We start from the raw sequence: 23,110 nt of genomic DNA, 5'->3' as shown, positions 1-23,110 counted from the left end.
GAGACAGGCAAAGTCAGTCCGCTGGTCCGGTATTCTACCCGTTTCACAACGAAGCCGTTATTCCTATGCACTCCTCTCCATGCAAGTTCATTTGGATGGTGAAAATAGAAAAACTAATTTTTACGATCAATTCCTATCCAGTAATATTGTCTGATCCACAAAAAAATGGGAAAGTTTGATTGGTCTATGCTATTCCGACACCAATTTCGAAAGAGGAAGTCGCTCGATTTCCGTTGTTGACAGCAGCAAGTAAGTTTCCTTCATCCCTCTTGATCGAGATCTTGACCAAGGTAAAATTCTAGAACAAGGCCCAAGATGACATACTTGGTGCTTTTTCGGTAGTTCCCACCCCCCTTATTTGAGCCTGACCTACTTCTAGATCTAGATCTAGATCTATACGTTTGATTCGCGGTGAGCTAAGATATCAAACATAACAACAGCAAATTGTGGTAAAATTCAGGGGGGCATGCCCCCCTGAAACCCCCCTTCCTATTTTTGTTAGGTCAGGGCAAGCCCCCCTGAAACCCCCCTACTCTTGGGGCCAAAACCCGTGAATAACAATTGCGGGGTGGGAACTACGGAAAAAGCGCCGACATACTTTGGTCGCTGAAAGCTGGGTATCCCAAGAGCTGTTTAGATATACATATATTATATTACTAGACTCTAGATTTCTAGAATCAGTGATCTTGTAGTTCCATTCGGCTCGATTCGAAAAGTTAAATAGCCGTAGCATCTTTGTAGACAACCAAATTAATTTACTTTTGTGTTTTAACATCATTTTTTAACTTTGTTTTGGTCAATTTGATCGTCCACACCGATAGACAGTATTCAGAAAGAGACAGAGAGAGAGAGAGTTCAAGAGGGGAGGAGTAGATCTAGAATCTAGATCTTGCGAGAACTTCCGGGCGGGTGAGAATAGCCACTTTCAGTTCCATTCGCTGTAGTTATTCGCACAGGATGTGTGAATACTATATTCTAGAAACATTCTAGAATAGATCTAGATTCTAGATCTAGTGTAGAATCTAGCCTACATCTAGATCTAGATAGGCCTATTATGGCCTATAGATCTAGATTTCTCTACTCTAGAATCTAGATTCTAGATATAGATATAGATTCTAGATCTAGGTCTAGATAGATCTACATTCTAGATCTAGATCTTCATCTATTCTAGATATCTAGATTTAGATCTAGAAATTTAGATCTAATCTAGACTAGTATAGACGAATTTTATTCGCACAGGGCCAGGGTGTGTGAATATTGTGAAATTTTATTCGCACAGGGTGTGTGAATACTAGAACGAAGTGTATACAGACCCGGTAACCGGGAACAAAGTCACGAAGTATACAGACCCGGTAGGGGAACTCTTTTGTGGTTTCAGAAAGTTTCAGCGCCCAGACCCCGTAGTGTGTGTGTGAGAGAGAGTGATAGAGAGAGAGAGCAGGGGGAAGTGCTAGCAAAATGTATGCCCCAGTTGGCAGGAGGGAGTAAGAGAAAGAGTGGGAAATAGGTGGGGAGAAAGAAAGACAGACAAACAAAGAAAAAGAGAATGCGAGCGATACACAGCGACAGAGGAGAGAGAGAGAAATAGAGAGGGTGACTGCTCTATTGAAATTATGACATTGTTCTTTTCTTCAAATCATGATTCCTCCAACTCCAAAACGGAGGAAAAACGATGGTTCAACGAAAAGACATCCGCAATCTTCATTTAGATTTAGATCTAGGCTAGCCTCGAAACTAGATCAATGATTTATCTGTCTGTCTAGATCTAGACCTAGGCCATAAATTTAACAGAACCTAGTTCTACCCTGAGCCAAGAGGGCGCTGAAACTTTCCGAAATCACAAAAGAGCTACCCTACCGGGTCTGTATACTTTGTGACTTTGTTCCCGGTTACCGGGTCTGTATACACTCCCATGCTAGAAATGTTATTCGCACAGGGTGGGTGTGATACTATGAAATTAGGCTACCTTCTATTCTCACCCTGGGTGAGAATAGCGCAGGCGAGTCTTTTGGGTGTTCACCGTTATAATAGCCTCGGCCAACCAGTGAAGCGTTCACCCTGAACCACAGAATTCTACACTGTGATAACAGAATTGTAGAATTCTGTGCTGTGAACAAACGTTCTAGATCTAGATAGATCTATTACTACTGTTAGTGTTAGCCTAAAAGGGTGCAATTTTGTCTGTGGGCAGTGGAGAGAGAGAGAGGAGTAGCGCGAGAACTTCCGGGCAAAACAAAATGGCGACCCGCGTAGTTCGGCTCGATTTGGAAAGTTAAATAGCCGTAGCATCTTTGTAGACAACCAAATTAATTTTGCAGTGGCTATTTTTACGGCGAGCCATAAAGATAGCCTCCCAGTGAGTCCCAGGCTATTTTTACGGCGATCCTCGAAAAGCGACCCTACTCCGCCTCTCATGTACGCGACATGCCTCAATGTATTAGATCTAGGCCTATAGGGGCCGTTCAAAATATAAACTTACACCTCAGAGGGGAAGGGGTGTCTTTGGCTTCTGTAAGAAAAGTGTAAGATTGGGTGGGGAGGTTAACCAAATATGACACTACTGTGAGATTCAAATGTTTTGCTCATGACTGGGAAAAAATGGTAAAAGAAAAAGTGGATAAAAAATGCCAGTAACAAGACCCAGATCTGCATGATCACTGCAAATCCCCGTTGCTGGTTTTTTTTAATTTTTAAGAAGGGGGGGGGGGTTACAAATAATTTTGAAATTATGATGAAAATTCTGTAGGTGGATATCTAATTTCTTAATGTTTCCTTGTAACTTTGCAACTGTTTTGTTGATCTTTTAATGTCTTGATGTCTTTTATTTGTAAGGCACGTACCTATTGCATTGACAAGAGTCTCAATGTCTTCCACATGACTTAAACCTTTGCCAAAAGGTGGGATACCCGGGTGTGACAAACGAGGTCCAAAATCAACGTAGTCTCGACCCTGTGCCAGTGGCGGTGGGTAGTGAAGGGCTTACGGGCTTGAGCCCCTCACCCCCATCCCGTCCCCACCCCAACTCTATCCCTTAGTTAATGAAAGTTTCTTAAATAACGAAATAAGCAGTTGAAACCGTTATGATCGCACACAATGAACACACAGTTATCAGCCTGGCGGCTTGCCCGTTCATCCAATCATTGTTGTCACCGTTTACAACTATAGTAACTTAACAGCCAATCAAATGTTGTTAGGGCTCAGAAAGAATAAGCCGGTTCTCACGCCGTCTTTAATGAAACTCTTCTTGTAAAAAGGTAGAAGGCTTTTAAAAAAATAACACTGCACAGAGGGCTCACGCTCTCCCATCCCTGACAATGGGGTGAAAATTTACAACAAACTTTCCCCCAGTGACACAGATACCTACGCGCCCATTGGGCCTTTGTTAGGCGCATTCTATTTTCCGCAACAACACGACCCAATCCACCTCATAGACGGTATGTGTTTGGAGTGCTGTGTGTTTGTGCCGCTGAGATTTAACAGTTATTAATTACATCAAACCACTTTTGAGGCAACTTTTTCTTCAGATAAAAACTAATTAGAGAAATTTTTAGGTGAAACGGCTTCGTCCCCACCATCCAGAAGCTTAAATTTAACTAAGAACAAAGAGACGGACGACAGAGGTGACTCTTCTCGTTTGAATGGTTCTCAAAATGCCGTGGCTCGCCGTGAGTATAGAAAAATCATTACTGTTTTGTTCTTATTGCTTGCTTTTTGGTGGTAAAGAAGTAGAAGAAACATAATAAGCCCCACCCAAATCTTGGTCCACCCACCGCCACTGCCCTGTGTGCGAATAAAATTATTTCTTATTCGCACACCCGGTGTGAATAATATTAATTCTTATGCGCACACCCGGTGTGAATAATCACTTCCCACGGCGCACCAGCGGTGAAATTTTAGTTGCCGCGGGGGGTTCCCCGCCGGGCGCCTTATCACGTTGGGGTCACGGGGGTCAGCTCCCTGTCGCCGCTCTGTCTGGGCCGACTTAATTTTTGGTACTTTTCAACGTACAATTTTAGGTGTATCCTTGCATTTATGGTAATTCTCATAAATTTAGTGCATCCAAAGCATGCATTTCTGCTCTTGAGACTCAAAAAAGAACGGACGTTGTAACTTGTCTGGTTATTTCGTTAGACGAGCTGAAGTCGGCAGTGCTAAATTGTAAATTTTTTATGACTAGCGTAAATGAAAAAAAATCAATATTTAAAAAAGCCTCTACAAAATCTGTCGAACTTTTGGAACATGAACGACATAGTATTGGTGCAGATACTCTGAAAAGATGGTATCCGCGCGCATATAATAGAAAGCTGTAATTTTGCAACTTTATTCATCAGGCACACAATTCGCTATGAAGTAATTCCTCCAAATACAACTTTATGTGTCTAATATAATCGTGAATATTCGCATATTTTCTCGAAAGTTTATAAAAGTTACCATGAAGTTTCTCTATGAAAAGTACAAATCGATTTTAGTGCCAGAATACATCTTCAATGTAATACACGAACAGTATTTGTTACACTCCAGAAATTCCTTACTTTTCTTAAAACACTACGTCTATGTTTTGTAAGTTCACTGAATAATAGGAATGACTTCTCGTAATAGGGTTATAAGAATAATTTCTAGCTTTCCAGGGACACTGAATCAGCACCAGACTTTTCCAGCTTTATTTTTCGTTTCTATAATGACCATTTGCAATAACTGACAATGTGACTGATTTCTTTACATTCATAATAATTGTGTCCCCGCATATTTCCGACACAAAAATAAGAAGAATGAATGTGTTAGCTGTCATTTATTCCATACAAGAAGTTTATCTCTACCCATGTATTTACACGGTTTTGTGGGGTGTTTTAATCGCTTAACAAACGCAGAGTAACTTTCTCTTGTTTAATAGTAAAATAAGAGCTAACGCTGATCGTCTTTAGTTAAAAAGTGGAGATGCGCATCTTTTTTCTCTTATAATTTGACTATTACAACTAGATCTAGCACAGATTTAAGATTTCTCATGGTAAAAGACATGATATTCGTAGTCAGTTTAACACAGATTTTGGAGAGATCTGTCGTGCCTTTTTAAAATTAACAATCATTTATTCATAAGTTTGTAACTAAAATAGGACAAATTGGGTACTCTACAAACATTTGTCTAGAACAAAAACTAAGGCACAGAAATTAACCATTCTAACGCAGAATAAATCTCCAGACATTGAGCTTTTAGTACATCCGCGTAATGATTATCTGAGTGGGATGGGGAAGAAGTCATATCGTTTTAAACATAGTCAAAAATGTGAACTTCCTAACCGACACCGGCAAAGTCACTTCAGGGCTCATTAACCGCGTGACCCCGAGCCGGGGAGCTCCGGCGGGCTGCTGAGCCACGCTAACTAAAACTAACAAAATCGGGCGAAAAGTGACGCTGTGTTCTGTTCGTTAAAGTCCACGATCCATTTGTTTACATCCACAGAAGAAATCCAGAAGTCTTGATGACAACATCTAGATCTAGATCTAGACCTAGATTCTAAATACTAGATCTAGATTTCTAGTCTATTTGAAATAGGCTACACAAAGAGCAGAGATGCAACCTAACTGCAAAACATCAAATTTAATTAGGATAAAATTCAGGGGGGGCATGCCCACCTCCATCCCCCCTGAAACCCCCCTAATCTTGAATTTAACGAACGAAACTACAAAATCGCCCTAAAATCTAATCCGCCAGAGTCGAGATCGAGTTGAATTTGAATTTTTTAGCAGACCCTGACTGTTGTTTTCGTTTTCGGCCACTGTTGTTCTGAGAATAACATATGTCTCGCTATTCTCACGCGCGCGCCATTTGTGTACCTGCATGGTATTTGACTAGCACCAATAGTGACTTCATGCTTCAAAGCGTTGATCGGAGTTTTGTTTCTTCAAGACCACAGAGCACTACTAAGGTTAAGTGGACTCCGGTCCCATAGTCAGCCTTGCTTAGGGTAGATCTAATCAACTAATCTTGCCTCAGGACTAGGTATAGTATATAAAACCCTTTGGCTAAGGTATGATCAGTAATTATTACACCTGGTTATTTTTGTTTAGATTATAATATAGACCAACTATGGGCAAGTTACAACTTGCAAGTTGACCCAGTAATTGTGAGTGTACGTTGATGATTGATAAAAACAAAACTGTCTGACATCGTGAGGACTGAAATGTAGTAGTTTCCAGCCAGGCCAGAAACGATAATATATTACAAAAATAATTCAGATAGCACAGGATGTCGCAGGGTTCAGTTCTTTGGCCGGTAATTTTCACGATGTTTATTTAAGAACGCCTTTTGTCCTTATCCTGAAAAAGTATAAAATGAAATATAATTGTAAACTGATGGTACCTATTGTACGTCTTTGGAAATAAAAAAAAGACATTCCCAACTTGTTAGATCATGCTACTTTTGAAAATGTATCCTAGGGATAAATATCTGTATAAACAGTAATTATAAGCTCAGACTTGATGGGCAGGATAAATCTTAGATTATGCTCGTTGCTCATAATATATCAATATATGACTGATAAAAGTCTTCCAAACCTCAACATTTATGTTGATCCTTTTGAGAATGGCTTCATTCATATACGTGTCATGTACTCATATTTGTATGCCTATGAATGATTTTATGTATAATTATGTTTGCATTATATTAGTAATACTTCTAGTCACCTCCCCCTGTCCCTCATGCTCACTTGTTGACACATTTTGAACAAGATTTTTAAAAATTTTTTTTAAAGTTCTAAACCAAGTACTGTTGAATCTAGAGCTACCTGTCGAAGACAACCACCCACTGTTTCGAAAATAAATGGTCATCTTGGAGAGGTGCGGGATGAACAGGCTGGTTTCCGGGAAAAAACGCTCTACCACCGACAAGATTGCCACGCTGAGGATTATTGTGGAACTCTCTGCTGATCGTCAACATCCTTGACTATGAGAAAGCCTTCGACAGTATAGACAGAGCAACACTATGGAAGATAATGAGACACCACGGAATCCCACAGAAGTTGATGAGCCTCATCAAGAGCATGTACGAAGGGACAAGTTGCAGAGTTGTACATGATGGCCAACTCACAGACAGCTTTGACATCGAGACTGGTGTGAGACCTTTCCTCTTCATATTGGCAGTCAACAGGTTCATGAAGGAAACCATCAGGGGACACAGAAATGGTATACAGTGGACTCCATGGACACAGTTGGACGATCTGGATTTTGCTGACGACTTGGCACTTCTGTCGCACACCCAGGAGCAAATGCAAACAAAGACTTCAGTATTAAACAGCCTATCGGAGTCTGTTGGATTGAGGATCCACCCCGGAAAGTCAAAGGTCCTAAGGACAGATGTACAATGAAAGGAGCGCAGGTCACAATAGAAGGAAATGCACTAGAAGACATTGAATCCTTCTGCTATCTTGGGAGTATAATTGACAGAGAGAGAGGAACAAGTGCTGAAATAAAGTCCCGCATTGGAAAAGCACAGGCTGCTTTCATATCTTTGGATAGGATTTGGAAGACCAGAGATATCTCACTTCGAACAAAGCTGAGGATTTTCAATTCAAATGTGAAGTCAGTCCTGTTGTATGGATGTGAGACCTGGAACGCATCACTGACTTGCATTATAAAGAGTATCCAGGTTTTCTTGAACAAGTGTCTAAGAAAGTTACTGAGGATCAGATGGCCAGACAGGGTCTCCAATGAGGAAGTGTTAAGGAAAACAAGACAGATCCCAGTCAGAGATGAGGTAGGAAAAAGGTGGTGGCGATGGATCGGACATACTTTCAGGAAGTCAGGCAGCTGCATAACAAAGAAAGTTTGGATTGGAATCCACAGGGTAAGAGATCAAGGGGAAGACAGCATGGAACCAGGAGAAGAATCACAGAAATCGATGTACAAAAAAGTGGGAAGACATGGAACAACATCAAGAGGCTAGCCCGGGGTAGAGAAAGGTGGAAAGTGTTTGTTCATGGCCTATACCCTGGTGCAGAGTGAGAAAGGCAACGATGATTAGAGAGGTGGTCTTCTTGGACAGTGTCATTAATTAATTATAAATATGAGGGGAAAGAAGTGGGAAGTTTGGACAGGGAGCTGTCTTGGACAGGTGGATATTAGAGAAGGTACTTACTCCCTCCTCTTTGTACTTGTGGTGATACTAATATTCTGCACTCGGTCTCAGAATTATTTTATAGAACAGTGTAACTTTTTCCTCCCTCAGTTGTGTCTATACCAGTGTGCTCCCTGAGCATGGAATCTTCAAAGAAGAGAAGGCGGTCTGTGAGAAATATAAGAAGATCGTCAACTAACTTTCAAGTTTCACCAAATACCCTTGGTGTGGAGGAGAAAGCGGCTCCTGAAGAAGGGTCCTTTACCGGAAGAACTTATGGCAGTGTCTGGGTGGAGGAAAACGAATCTACTTCTGATTCATGGGGTAAGCCATAATGTGTTGAGAGAGTGCCCACAAAACTCAAAGCGAATTGCTTTACTCTGTCCAAGTACTGTGTCCTCTATTCTGTATAACTTTTTCACTCGTTTTGTCCCTTCTCTTTTGTTTCTTTTTTGCTTTAATTGGCAGGTGTAACTTGAATGAATTCCAATCAGAGGAAATATTTTGCCCTATATCCCATGGCAGTGCCACTGACTGTAGTGTCTTTAAGCCATTCCCAAAGCCCAAAAGGGGGATATTAATATGTTCTTGTACACAAGTAGAATTGTAAATAGGCTGAGTTATCAATGTCATGCTCATACTGTGCCGTAACAACATAGGGGGAACTGCTGCTTTTTCTTTCCTCCTCATCCTTTCTATTGTCATTTTTCCTCTACTTCTTTTGTATGTTTGTCACTCTCTTGTGAACTGCTATTTCCGGGGTGTCTTGATAGTCAAAGTAGACTTTGTGCTGTTGAGGCTAAAGAGGTGAGCAGAGTAAGCCTGACTCCCCATTTGGATTTCTCTGTTGACATCCACCCCTTGGCGCTCATATGACCTTATGCAGTTGCGAGCGCCATAAGACCTTACTAAAAGTAAAAAGAAATATTTTTGTCCTCTCCAGTATTTATATAATGCCCTTCTGAATACAAACTTTAGCTGACCAGTGATCCTCAGACTATTACAAATAACGTATTGGGATGCCATCAGATTTCCTATTTTTATTTCCATGGTCAGGTCGTCTCTTCCTGTTTTGATCTATAGTGCTATCGTTCATAAACCAGAGTCATCCCAGTGATTCTGTAAATGTAATGTTTTTGTACAAAAATAATCTATACTCTTTCATACAGTCTTATACATTTGGATGGGCGGTTCTGTTAACCCCTTGTAACATTCACAATCATTGCTGGTACTCCTTTGATGAAAGAAAAAAAAATTTGTCATGCAGAAACTTAAGTTAATCACTTGGATGGATATGTGATTTTTGTTGAGTTTGACCTGGATAAAGGAAGTATTTTTATTTAATTTATTTTTTCTTATTTGGTTTGCGGATTTTTCCTGGGGAGTTTTTTTGTTCTATGCAGCGGTGGATTCAGAAGCTCTGGCCCATCAGCCGGCTGCTCCCTGTTTTATTCTGACTGATTTTATTTCTCAGAGTCATCTTTGTCTGACCAGCAGAGACATTAGTTCTCTCTCTATTCAAAAGAATTGAGAGCAGTATGTAAAAAGACAGCAAAAGGAGCCATCTTGACATCATCCAAAGCATATATTGCCTGCTGTACTTGCTGAAAATCCCTCTGTGCGTTTCATTAACCTGCTGGTACTCTCTTTTGAGTCATTTAGACTTTGGGAAAATAGTGGGCCATACGCTGTATCAATTTTCCTTGTGACCTAAAATCTTGAAACATTATTTTTTGCAAAGGATATAAACATAGAGAAAAAAACTGTAAATGTAAGTGTTCTAGTCCCCCGTCAACACCCCCCATCAACACAATTTAGATCACTTAGGGGTCTGACTTCTTCGACCATATCTGTATACAAAGACGCAATGTTTTCTTAATCTTATATCATACTCTAGCAGATTTGTGGAAACTTGGAGAGCAGGGTGTGTGTACTAAACTGCATATATTATACTTTATTGTTGTTTGATTTGAATAATTAGTTGCAACTGAAATTTAGCTAATCTTACTTTATTTAGTTTAAGGGATGTAATGAAGACATGAAACTGCATTCTCCCAAACCGGTATTCATTTTTCGTTTTTCCAGTCATTGCCTTAATTTCAGTTTATGTGCTCTTCTTTTTTCCAACAGCTAAAAACTGTCTTGTCTCTTCTACCTACCATACAAAAAATGAGATGCAGAAAGAGACCTCGTCTCCTGTCACCAAAGAGGATAATCTTGGATTTCTCGTTGACATCCCTGATGTGAGTATAAGCTGGCCAGGAGTAAATCACAGTGATGGAGAAGACAGACATGGAATGCAGCCCGGCTCATCACAATTTTCACTCAGACTAGGGGAAAAACCAGAGAGTGATTCAAAAGAGAGCCTTCAAACTCAAACTTGGGTTGAAACAGATACAGGAATGCTGGAAAAACCCCCCGGTGATGCTGATGGTCTGTCCCCTGAAACAGCAATAAAAACAGGAAATGTTGATTTGAACTCTAGATTGGATGAAACATTTGTCTTGGAAAGGGGTTGGAGACCAGTAAGAACTGTTGAAAGCTTAGGTTTATTGTGTTCCATTCAGCCAATAGAGTCAAATGTGGGTCTTTCCAGCAATGCCATTTCTGGTAAGACTTCAGACAACCTGTCATATTCACACAGTTCGTCTCCCTGTGGACCATCTCATCATCTCGACTTGGTATCCACAGACTCAATTCCCCTCTCATTTGCTGATGTATCTGGACAGAGCTCACATTGTCTACCAGTTCTAGACTGTGGGGCATCTACCAGCAGCTTCTTTGTTCCGGCAGAGGCTGGGACCACTTGCTCGTCTCAATACAGTCACAATTACTCAGATTTCAGTTCACCAGAACTTTCATTAAGACTTGAAGCTTCTCTCTCAGATAGCCAAGTACCATCTGATTTGTTAGTGGCTACGAAAACCCCCACTCTGAACCAGGCAATATGCTGTGAATATGAAAGCAGCAATATGACACCTGACAGCTCAAGGAAAACTTCTTTTGAGGAAACTGATTTTGATAGTGTTTGCAGGATCACAGGTCGTGATGCTGCATATGGTGAAACAAAGAATACATTTTCACATTTTTCTGTGAGTGGTAAAGAGCAAGAACTGTCAGGTGTATCCTCAAGTTCTGAAAGTGAACATGATAAAGCTTTAACATCCTTGTCATCCACCGTTTTAGGTGCCAGTTTGACATCAGTCATTCAGGAACTCTCTCGAAAACTTCAAGCGATGCAAACCATGAACACTTGTGACATGACAGATTCAACTGCAGTCGCTGAACAAAATAACTCTGCTTACAGATCTGTTGCACACGCTGCAATTAACAAGGATGTATGTCCAGAGTCACTTGTTTGCAGTCAACAGCAGCAGCAGCCTTCCAGTCAAATTGCCATATTGAGTGCAACTGTGAGTAAGGAATCCCAGGCATGTATCGGGTTAAATGGTAATATACCTGAGAATACAGGTAGCAAAGAGTGTGAAAGCTCACTGAGAATACCTGTATCTGGGAAGAAACAGGAATGTAAAAAGAATACTAATCTGAAAGATCATAACAGGCTTTCACTGAAGAAAAATAGGACTGAAGATGGGAATAAAGAAACAAGCTGTCAAAATCCTAGTCATTTGCCAAAGCTAAAAAGTAATGTAGACTTTGATAGGGATGCAGAAATGTGTGCTGAATCTCAAGAGGTTAAGTCAGTATTGAGTGTGTGTCCTACCTCTCATGTTGCAGAGGAAAGTGATGCTCACAATTTATTGAGTTTGCCCTCTGTCTCTTCTGAGTCTACAGCAGTGAAGATCAAAAAGGGCAATGGTGTAAAAAAGCACCCTTCCAAGAATGGTCCAGTTTCTCAGAGTGCCAAGAAAAAGTCAATGGTATCCAGAGTAAAAAAGACTGCAAAGGCAAAAGGTCATAATGAAGATGAGAACGACTATCTTCGCAATGACTTCGAATTGAAAAAAGGAAATGTTGAATGGAGTAAGGATAATGGCATTGCTTTAGAAGAAGTTGAATGTTGTCCAATAGTTGTGGAACAGAACCAAGTATCTGAGTCTAAAGTTAGGAGACGGTCATCAAGGATGTTTTCTCCACTAGAAATGCCTTTTATATTCAGCTCCATAACTGATAAAACCAGTTGTGGTGAAGAAACTGTGTCTTCACCTTCAGTCTTAGTAGAAAGTTCTGAAGTTCAAAGTGACCCAGCAGCATATGTGTGTGCGGATTCAGCATCTGTTAAGATACAAGAAAGCAAACAGTGCTCTGAAGTAAAAGAGCACCATCAAGATGCTGAATCTAAAGCTAGAAGACGGTCATCAAGAATGTTTTCTTCTCGAGAATTTGTTTCTATATCCAGTCCTTCAAATAATAACACAGCTGTTGCAGGAAAGAGTTCAGCCTCATCTCCAACTGCAGATTATGAAGTCCAAAGTGATACTATGCATCCACAGACTGATTCAGCATACATTGCAGATCACCATGCAACTGAGTCTAATTTCCAACTCCAATGGGATGAAAATGGTCAGAACTTAGAAAACATTGAAAGATGTGTAAACCAACTTGGTAAAGATGTCGGTATTACAATGACGGTAGACACATCGGAGGGAGACAGACTCCCTCTGAAAGGAAAGGACAGTAATGTCATGGATGAGGTCTCTGATAATTTTCGAAGCCTTAGTATACTAAACGATTTGAAAACAAACAATGCTAAAGAAAAGGGTGTCACAAAGAGGAAAAAAAGATGCAAGTCTAGTCATGTTTTACAGCCATGTACAGATGATAAAGGCATCAGTCTTGAAAATGTTGAGGAGTCTTCTGACAACCTTTCAAAGCAAAGATCAAATGTAGTGAAAAGTGCCGGAGGTGACCACGTGGTGAGTGCTGCAGTTTCTCTTGACGCCAACAGTGCTTTTGAACAAGTTACAACTCTGCATGATTCTGCAGTTTCTGATGCTAGTGAGTTTGATAACAGTCTTGGGAATAGTGGCGCGGAATGGCAGAATGAGCTGTCCACTTCTATGATCTCTTTGTCTGTGGAAGACAATACTCCAGAAGAAGTCATGGAGTATGAACTTTTCCAGCTCACTCAGCAAGTGAACAATGTCCGCCGTTCAACGCGCGTGAGGCCAAGCAGAAAATCTTGGGATCTTTATCAGGCACCTGATACCAATAATAGAAAAAGAGTAGCTAAAAAGCTGCAGCCTTCTGCAAATACGAATGAGGAAAAAGATGGTTATGAATGTGAAGAGAATTCTGAATATGAATTCAAAAGCAGCATTACACTATCTTCAACAGAAAATTTTTATGCTGATTCTGAAGAAGAATCTGTAGGTGCTGAACTTGAAAATTTGTACAAGAACAAAAATTATGTTTTGCCAGAGAACAGGAAGAAATGGCAAACTATAAATGAAAACCCCAAAGGACCACGCTCTGTTTTCTCTGGGAAACCGACAGATCGTCATATCCTTTTTGAAGATAGGCCTTCAGATAGCAAACTTAGACAAAGGCACTCAAAAGCTTTAAAGGTTTTGCGAGGCCACCCAAAAAGGCGCATCCTGTCCAGTGCTCAATTTGAGAAGACAATGTCTAAGTTGAAAGAGCTGCTTGATTCTCCTGAGAATTAGTGATTGGTATACAAAATGTTCCCAAAGGTAGCTGTACAGTTGGTCTTTGGTGTGTAGCAAGACTGTTGTTAAGTGACTTATGTATCAGGTTGGCTACAAGTACATGTGTTTTTATCTTATTGCCAAAAGTTGGTGTTCTTTACCCTCTTTAGTACTCGGAAATTTCTTCCTCAGCACTGATGTATTTTATGTATTCCAGGAAACAGCAGTTACAGATTGTAAACTAAATGTAGAAATACCCGACAATCAAACTCGGAAGGAAATGTGATTCCAAGCCTATCAAAAACTGTGCAGCATAGAATGGTTCTTTAAGAAATATATGCAGATATTGAAGCACCCTGCAAGTGCTTACATGGACAAGCTGGATGACTTTCTGTGAACTCTGGAGGATTTTCAGTTACTGCATGTTATTTGTCTTTAAGTCTTTACTTCTCAAAAAATGTTCATGAATAGAGACATACACCCGCAAAGGTTGTTTTTTTTTAAACATCGATTTTTAGCTGAATATGTGAATCTTGGAATGTCTTAGCCTCTGTGCAAGGTCTGCCTGAATCTAAATTTGTACAAGTGTCAATGTGTACACATAGTGCCTGAGCCTTATTCTTGTAAAAGATACATTGTTCAAGAAGATTTTGTTTCTGTATGTTGCCTTATGTTTTCTTTACAATTTTTTTTTGTATGAAACACTAATATATATATCGTCCCTCAAAACACGAACTAGCGTATGCCACATTTTGTTAATTTTGCAGGAGAGAAGTTTAAAGATTTGGGCGATTTTCACTATCCCATTGTAGCGTCAAATAGCTGATTCTGCCCTTAATATTTTGACATAACATGGGTGGGCCAACTACTTTTCAATTGGCTAGAAGCATCTTAGTGAGAATAGTAGGTTTTGAAGGAAAAATTACCTTTTTGTTCGATACGCTACAACGTGCTACGTCAATGAAAGCCTCCATGTGTGGCTTACATTACTAGATTGTTGGATACGTTAGTACGTGCTTTTGTATTCTAAAGCGTATATTATACTTTATATACGTTCATTGTGTGGCTTATGCCTAAATGGTAACTTCCAAATAACAATAAAAATGCAAAGAAAGATAAATTTGGTTTAAATTCACGGGCTGTATTATCCGAGACAAATAATGTTTACAGCGACTCGGAATATGAAGGCGTCAACTGTAAATGATTTTTAAAAGTAGTAACTCGCAGTTCCATGATATTGTTCCACGAAAATGAGTCTTCTGTATCAGATCCTCTTCGTGCGTCCAGGATTCTGAAGTCCTTTGATAAGCCTTTGAGATCCAGAAAGACATTAGACTGCATCTGATTCACCTGGTAAGGCTTTTGAGGTAGAGCGAGAGACATCACTGTTGCTACCTGAGAAGGAGGGAACGAATCCCCAGCCCTCTTCAGGGCATGTCCTATTGCACGGTGTGCAGAAACACCCTCGTTCTGACAATGGTTTGTTTCAAAGAACCTCAATGAAATCTCTTCAAGATTTACACTATTGCTCACTGTATACAAAATCATCGCTGGCGTAATCGAATTTTTGTTCTGACCACTGCATCCATCGGCAAAAAGAAAAGCTTTTTTGATGCCACAGTCGTCATAAAACTTCAGGGCACGGTGGACTGTAGTTGAAATTTCCAAGGATCCACGTTTGCTTTTGCGATTCATCTCAAGTGGAGCAGTGACAATCTCTGTTAGCAATGTTATATAAAGTCAGGTTGTAGTCGACAACTTCTTTTTGTAAAAGATGGCACTCTCCTGAGACATAGGGAGGTAAATGACCTGCTGCAAATCAAAACTTACACTGAGAATGTTTTCACTTTCCTGAGGCTCTTTCTTGCACTTGCATACGTCCTTTATTTCCCTGACCTTTTTCTTTTTCTCCCACATGGATCTCAAACTTTTCCCTAAGACCTATCTTTGTTTCTTCTTTTCCTTGATGATAATTGTCACAAAGAAAGCACTGGTCTTTACTGGGTCGGTGGATTGACAGATTTTTACTTTTGAATACATAGTTGTATGTAGTGAAGATTGGTGGCCTTGTTCTGGGTATCCATTCCTGGATGAACCTGTGGTACATGTGTGTGGTACATGTGTGTGGTACATGTGTGTGGTACATGAGTGTGGTACATGTGTGTGGTATATGTGTGTGGTACATGTGCCGTTTGCTGAGTTCAGGGCCCAGATACTCTCTTGTTGATTTTTCTCTACCGTAATGAGATTCGACTTTAGGAAATCTGTCGAAGTGATCTGATATTGCTTTGCACACAAATGCATCTCTTTCTCATTCTGCCTCAGATTGTCTCCCACTTCGTTTGTCCTCAGCTATGCCAGAGGAAGTAACTTTGTTAAATGCCGTTCTGGCACTCTGTTCTGAAATGCCCAAAGAGTTAAAGAAAAACAATTATTAGACTGGAACAAAACTCTCCCCAACTGTACGCACGTACTGTCTAGTATTACTTCTTCGTGATTCGCCTTCAGTGTATTTCCTCTTTGTTTTACAGCATTTGACATGCCTCACAAGAAACTCCCGTTTCATTTTTAGATCTCTAAGGGAGTGATACGAATAAAAAATGGCCTGACTCTGTTCCTCAGTAACTGTTGAGCTTTGTTTCTTCTGCTTTGTACACGTGTCTCCTTTACATCTTGCTTTTATGTGTTTGGTGGGCAGTCTTTTTTGTCTTCATGCTTGTGTACTCTTGTTCCAAATTCCTCTTCATTTTGGATTCCTTCTGCTTGTTTGATCTGAGTTTCTCTTCCTTTCTAACTTCTTTCTCACTTCCCTCCACCATGTACTGCTCGGGAACTGATCTTTGTATTCTTCCACCCCCCTCATCAATGACTCTTTCATTTGTCTGAAACTGATCGTGAGCATCAGTGTTCACATTCACACCAACGGGAATCTTCAACTTTGAGGGCCTATCTACATCTTTTACACGTTGTATTTTTTCATTTGACCTTCTTGTGCTTTTCCCATGTTGAACACAGGATGCAATCTCTTCATTGAAATGATCAAAGCAAAGAAGGATTTCACAATCAGGACAAGCCGCCCATACTTCAGCATTGCACCTTCTGGCCTTGCATGTTCCAGGATTGAATTCTGGATCGCCATCTGAGTCGTAGTCACACACTGACATTTCATCACTGTCTGCCTCACTAAGCATTATATCAGTGTCCTTGAAGCATATACGTGTATCTATTTGTCCCTTAAAGTTCTCAGTGGCACTAGGATACCCATGACTTATGCAGTCTGTGAGTTTCAGACTTCACCAGGGTTCTGAATGTCAATCAGAGTTTGAACAGTAGGGCTACATATCAAAGAAAGAGTGGTTGTTCAGAGCGGGATCCCATTTGTAAACGAAGGACGAGTAAAAAGGGACTTCTAGAAGTGAAGTCTGAGCATTCACTGCCTCACACGAAGCACACTGCACAAGTGTGTGAGTGTGTAGTTTAGTTTGTCTTCCCGCTCTCTAGAAGCGCTGTGCGATGTTTTTTTGCCATTGGGTCTGCCCCGGCTGTGTGGCTTACGTTAGTTTGTGCCGTATAATAAAAACACAACAATGGGTCAAAGTGTACGTCATGCACTAGCGTAACCAACAGTGTGTTAGTACGTGCTGTATCTTTTTGTGGGCAAGTGGGATACGTTCAAACTGGAATCGACTATATCTCAGCTATTTATTGCTCGATTCCTACGATCTTTTGAGAGGATGTAGTATCGGATAAAGGGAATCGCTTGATTGGTATAACTCGATTTCGAGTCAGATGTGGCTTACGTTAGTATGTGTTTAGAGGGACGATATGTGGTAATTTTTCTTTTTGGGGGAGTGGGGGTGACAGAACTGAAATATATTGTATGGCCAATCATATGGAAGTATGTATTTGAGGGAAGCATTTTGATGAAATATGTACCTACTTTGCTTTTTGTGAATTGGTGATCTGAGTGACCATTGTACTTTATACTTTCTGTGCAAACATATTCACCAGCGTCATTCCACAATCGTCCAAGTCAGTTTTTAGCGATTTCCAGATAAAGCTGTTATTAGAACAAAAACATCAAAGGGCATCTTACTGGGTAGTTTCATTCTGTTTCATTATTTTTTACCTAGTTGAAAAATGACAAATGTCCTAGTGTGGTTCTGATTGGGTGCTCTCTTTTTCTTCAATGTTCTCAAAATATTTTTTAATGACCTGGGCGCTTGCGGAAGGATGTTGCCTATAATATTATACTGTACAGTCAAACATCATCATACTGCCCCCCTTGGAATGTGGGTGATGTTGGTGGAATAGCGGGGCTGGTGGTTTAACAGGACTGTACGACCTGACGCTTGATGATGATGATAAAGATCCTCTTTCTTGTCTTCACTGTCTATAATAACTTGTGTTTTCTGATGCATGTACTTAGCGCTTAGCATAAGTTAAAGATCTCTTTGTGGTGAAACTGTAGATCCCTGTTGCGGATTCTGTGTTTTTGCCCTGTTTTGTCAGCAGCATGATCTTTAACCCTCTCTGTACACCTGGGGTCATTTTGTACCCCAGAGGTTGCATTCTTCACATTTTAGAATACTTCTAGTATGAAGATCTCTTTGAAACTTTCAGTATTTCTCAAAAAATTTTGACAGACTGCTATGCAAAGCGTACGGATTTGATTAACGGCTACTTTTCCTCTTTTGGAGTTCCCCACATCGTATGGATACGATAGTAAAACACAACGTACGGATAGGGTTAATGTGTTGTAGTATGGCTAAATATCAGTTGATAATGAATTGCCTTGCATCTCTACAGCCCGCCTCTTATATTATCAAAATTGTATCAATGATGATATACAGTGGGTGTCGCATTCAATGAGGTCTCATTCAACGAGAAGTCGGCTCCAACGAGGTAATCCCCGATTTTTTTCCTCTATATATCTTTGAAAATGAACGTCAGCTCCAAGGAGGTTGCAACCAGACCAAAGTCGCTTTCAACGAGGTTGCGATAACCAAATAAAAGCAATTAACGGCCCCAAAAGCGGAGAATTTTTCTCCTTTCTCTCCTTCTCACGCGAAACACAGGGCCCATCCTCGATTCCTAACGCATTGTATTGCTAGATGATACCAGATCTAGTGTGCCTTGTGATATGGCCGCAAAAGCGAAGAAGATGGGTGAGGGTTAGCCTAGGGTTGGGTGGGAACGCGATGCGGGCTGTGTGAAACTGGATGAACTCTGTATGGGTAGGTCTAGATCGAGACCTTTTTTATTTTCAATTTTCTTTTCTTTCCCTTATCAGAAAATCCAAGCTCCAATCTTTACTTTATGTAGATTTAGGCCTAGATGTGAGAGGATGTGTTTCCACACGAGACGTGTTCCGAAGAAAAAAAATTTAAATGTAGAAATGACCGTCAGAACACAGCTCAAACACATGCACACTGATGCTGTTTGAGATTTTCGTCATCAGGGAAACAACTGTTTCAATTACTGGTATTGGTACATAGTGTAATATAATAACTTGTCTCCTTTCTTGTCTTTAGCCTTAGTCACGTTCAACGAGAGGTCGGATCCAACGAGGACAACAAGCCGGTCCGACGACCTCGTTGAATGCGACACCCACTGTAGTAATATGTGAGGGGTTGTGGTGAAATCGGGCACTAGTCAAAATAATGAAATCGAAGATACAGGCATTTTTTCCGCCAGTTTGGTCAATTTAAAAAAAATAAAAAATTTTGACTATACACCTTTTATGTCCATATTATAAAACACATTTCTATTTGAATTTGACTGAAAATAAGACATATGTAATTTCTCAGTTTTCAACGATTCTCAAGCTATTAAAGTTACCGAACTTTGGCGGCCATTTTCTCGCTAATTTTACCACTGAAACCAGGTGACTCTACCTCCTTCAATGGCAAATATCTCGACTTCTATTGAAGATATTTGGACATTTTTTTCATGAAAAGTATAGAACGTGAATAAGCTTTTATTAGGTGATACAGATAACTCCACATGACCAAAAATTGACTAGCGCCTGATTCTACTGCAGCGTGACACATTATATAGTATAGTGTATAGCAAATACATTGATAATCTTCTTTCTTTTTCTTCTCATGATAATATTAATATCTGACATCCTCACAAATAGAGCAATCTGTCAAAGAACCTCCTGGTCCAAGTTATAGTTAGGCATGTTAGTCTAGTAAGTGGTCATGGATCTGGCCATGTGGCCACTCTAAGATTAGTGAGATGCGAATTCAAACATGTTATGTGGCCATGGGTGCCCTGTTGCATAGAGGTGTGTATACCTCTGACTCTTGATTCCCCAGTCTTTTGCCTCCAGAACTTGTGCATTCTGCCATTAGTACATGCACTATCTTCAGTCTAATACAATGTACATTGTAGTACATTGTATAGTAGTATAATCCACTCCCATTCTTTTAGCTTGCTGGTTATGGTAGGGATGATGCTACATGTAGTAATACTTACATTTTCTCTTGGAAGTGGACTTGATAATAGTTTTCTCATCATAGTTCTAGAAGAAAGACTTTTTCATCTTCTTGTTCCAGCTGTCCTCCGTCCAACAACAGGGAAGACCTACCAGACCCGTTGTTATTGTTTGCATCCATAAAGAATAGATCTAACCTTCATAAAGTGATCCTCAGCCCATGTTCTTGATTTCATTACAATTCTATCAAAAGCAGCTTTACGGAGAAGGCTCACTCAATATGACAGACTTTATTCTCTTGGCTGGCCAATACATTCCTTTTTACTACATGACTACATGTATCGCAGACTCAGTCACTCAGTCCCCCCCTGGGACTTACAGCACTGCTGGATTTTTTTTCAAGGGCAGCTATATATATGATTATGATGTACTGCTGCTTGTGACCAAAAAAAAATTTCTTCCAATTTTCAAGTGTCTTTACAGTTACAGGTGGCTGGTCGCGGGTGGTTGGCGGGTGCTCTGGTGTGGTTTGCTCCTTCTTTCCTATGAAACATCTATCGTCTTTATCTCCCCTCCTTCTTTTTTATGTTTGTTACTCCCTTGTAACACCTCTAATCTTCGGCACTTATATGACCTTATTGTGTTGCAAGTGCTTTTAAAACATTCACTAAAACTAAAACAGGTGGCTGGTCAGGGAAAAGTCAAAGAAAGTACACATACCATCCCTGATGATACCTCTTCATAGTGACATACATTACATTGCTACTGGGAATCAAACCCTCAGTCTTTTATTTTTGCTGAAAGTTTAGTTCCTTTTCCCCACTCTCGAGAGGTTGCCGGTCTTTTTTTAATTTAATGAATGCCTTGTCTTGTTTCTTTGTGTTTGTATGTTCCTTGCTGGTAGACCCAACACCTTGTCTTTCCCTTATATATTATACTTATATATGTATATTCGTGTCCATCTTCTTTGCTTTTTTTTTTCAGCCATAAATTACCATTATTATGTCAGTGTGCCACATTTTAAAGTTTTTATGTGTTACTCTTGTTTTGTGCAGTAACATCTCATATTTTGGCATGATCTTAAAAGTTTTCGTTTAATTATAATTTCTAAAAATTCCTGACAAGAGCTTGTGGGTGGTTGGCGAGTGCTCTGGTGTGATTTGCTCCAACTTTCTTATTAAACAACTATCGTCCTTATCTCTCCCCTTCCTTCTCTTTGTACCCATGTATGTTACATGTACTCTCTTTGTCTCTAGCAACACGTCTACTAGTTGGTATACATGACTATTTGTTTTCCAAGTCTTACTGAAACTAAAAACTGACAAGAGTTTGTTAAATGTTATCTTGCTTTTCACTGTGCCTCCTTAAGTTAAGGAGGCACAGTGAAAAGCAAGATAACATTTTATTTGCCACAGTTTATTCTGGTGTTCATTTTCTATGTTGCAAAACTGTTAACTTTTTTTTTACAATGAGTAACGAGGTATTGCTTTTCTAAGCGAAACATAGTATGATAGTATCACATGTTTCAAATGTATCGTTAAAAGATGTTATTAATATTAATACATTGATCGTTTTTTCCCTTATGAACCAGAGTTCTTTGAGCATCTTGCATTTCTTGTTTTTGTTTAGAAAGGTAGAAACTTTGTACAGTGGAAACCTGATATAACAGGGGTGTTGGGACCAGAGAAAAAGTCCTGTTACAGTGGAACTCGGATTTAACAAGCTCGGATTCAACGAGAACTCCAAATCACCACATCCTACACCCTCATTGCTTCAACCTCCATCCCATCATCCTTCATCCAATAATGCCCCTCCACCCACTCCCCGCACCCGCTCCCCCACTTCTACCCGCATCCGGGACTCCGGTCCTCCTCGCCCTCCAGGACCGCAGCAAAACAAAACAAAGACAAAGGTCACCAACGACCCCAAAAAAATGTACCGAACCCGTGCCCTCAAAATAAATAAAAATGGCAGTTCTTCAGTGGAACGTTCGCGGTTTGCGTGCAAACCAGGCAGAACTCCCTTTTATCTTTTGACCTCACACACCCCAAATGTAATCTGTCTACAAATACAAGAAACTAAATTGCCAACACCCACATTCACATTAAAAAACTGTCAAACTTACAACCAATTATACACCGACAACCAAATTGCCTCTGGGGGCAACTCCATTTTAATAAATAACCAAACACTACACAGACAAATACAACTAAACACAACACTTCAGGCAGTTGCGGTCAGGGTCACTCTACACCGTCCTATAACTATCTGTTCAATATATACATCCCTCCAAATTATCCTCTATCTTTAAGAGAACTAATAAACCTCAGAGACCAGCTCCCACAACCCTTCATCATGTTGGGAGATTTTAATGCCCATAGCCCTCTTTGGGGAAATGAACCAACTGACACTAAAGGTAAAATCATAGAAGATTTCTTAACAAAAACCAATACTAGTATTTTTATGATAATTCCCCAACATTTCAAAATTCAAATAACCTAAACTTTTCATCCATAGATTTAACCCTATGTGATCCTGACCTAATTCCAGACTTTCAGTGGTCAGTCCTGGACGACCCACACGGATCGGACCACTTCCCCATCAACCTAATTCCAGACATTCCACACCGAACTCCTATCCCGGACCGTTTCAATCTTAAAAGAGCGGACTGGGGTGGGTTTCACATGGAATGTCTGGAGAAACTCAATCCATCTCAAACACAAACACAAACTTTTGAACGATTTCATGAAACCCTTCTCGAAATCGTTCAAAAACACATACCAAAATTATCCACCAAACCCCGAAAAAAATAAATGTTGGTTCACTGAAGACTGCCAAAAAGCTGTTGCGGCCAAAAAATCAGCTCTCAGGAAGTTCGTCAACTCTAAAACAAACGAAGACCTCATTCATTTCAAAATTGCGCGAGCCCAAGTAGCCTACGCAGAATAA

General features: G+C 40.1%; 1 protein-coding gene across 1 annotated transcript; it reads left to right on the top strand.

Moving 5' to 3' along the window:
- The first annotated feature begins 259 nt into the window (after positions 1-259).
- LOC101859431 lies at positions 260-16,340 on the top strand. The gene is made up of 3 exons (XM_035971592.1): positions 260-290; positions 8,222-8,434; positions 10,241-16,340. Exons 2-3 carry the CDS (start codon positions 8,251-8,253, stop codon positions 13,735-13,737), a joined length of 3,681 nt encoding a protein of 1,226 aa, XP_035827485.1. The 5' UTR covers positions 260-290; positions 8,222-8,250; the 3' UTR covers positions 13,738-16,340.
- The last annotated feature ends 6,770 nt before the right edge of the window (positions 16,341-23,110 follow it).

This window comes from Aplysia californica, unplaced genomic scaffold, assembly GCF_000002075.1.
Source record: "Aplysia californica isolate F4 #8 unplaced genomic scaffold, AplCal3.0 scaffold00467, whole genome shotgun sequence".
Taxonomy (NCBI): Eukaryota; Metazoa; Mollusca; class Gastropoda; order Aplysiida; family Aplysiidae; genus Aplysia; species Aplysia californica.
Note: the sequence above shows the minus strand (reverse complement) of the source record. Positions and strands in the feature narration are given on the sequence as shown.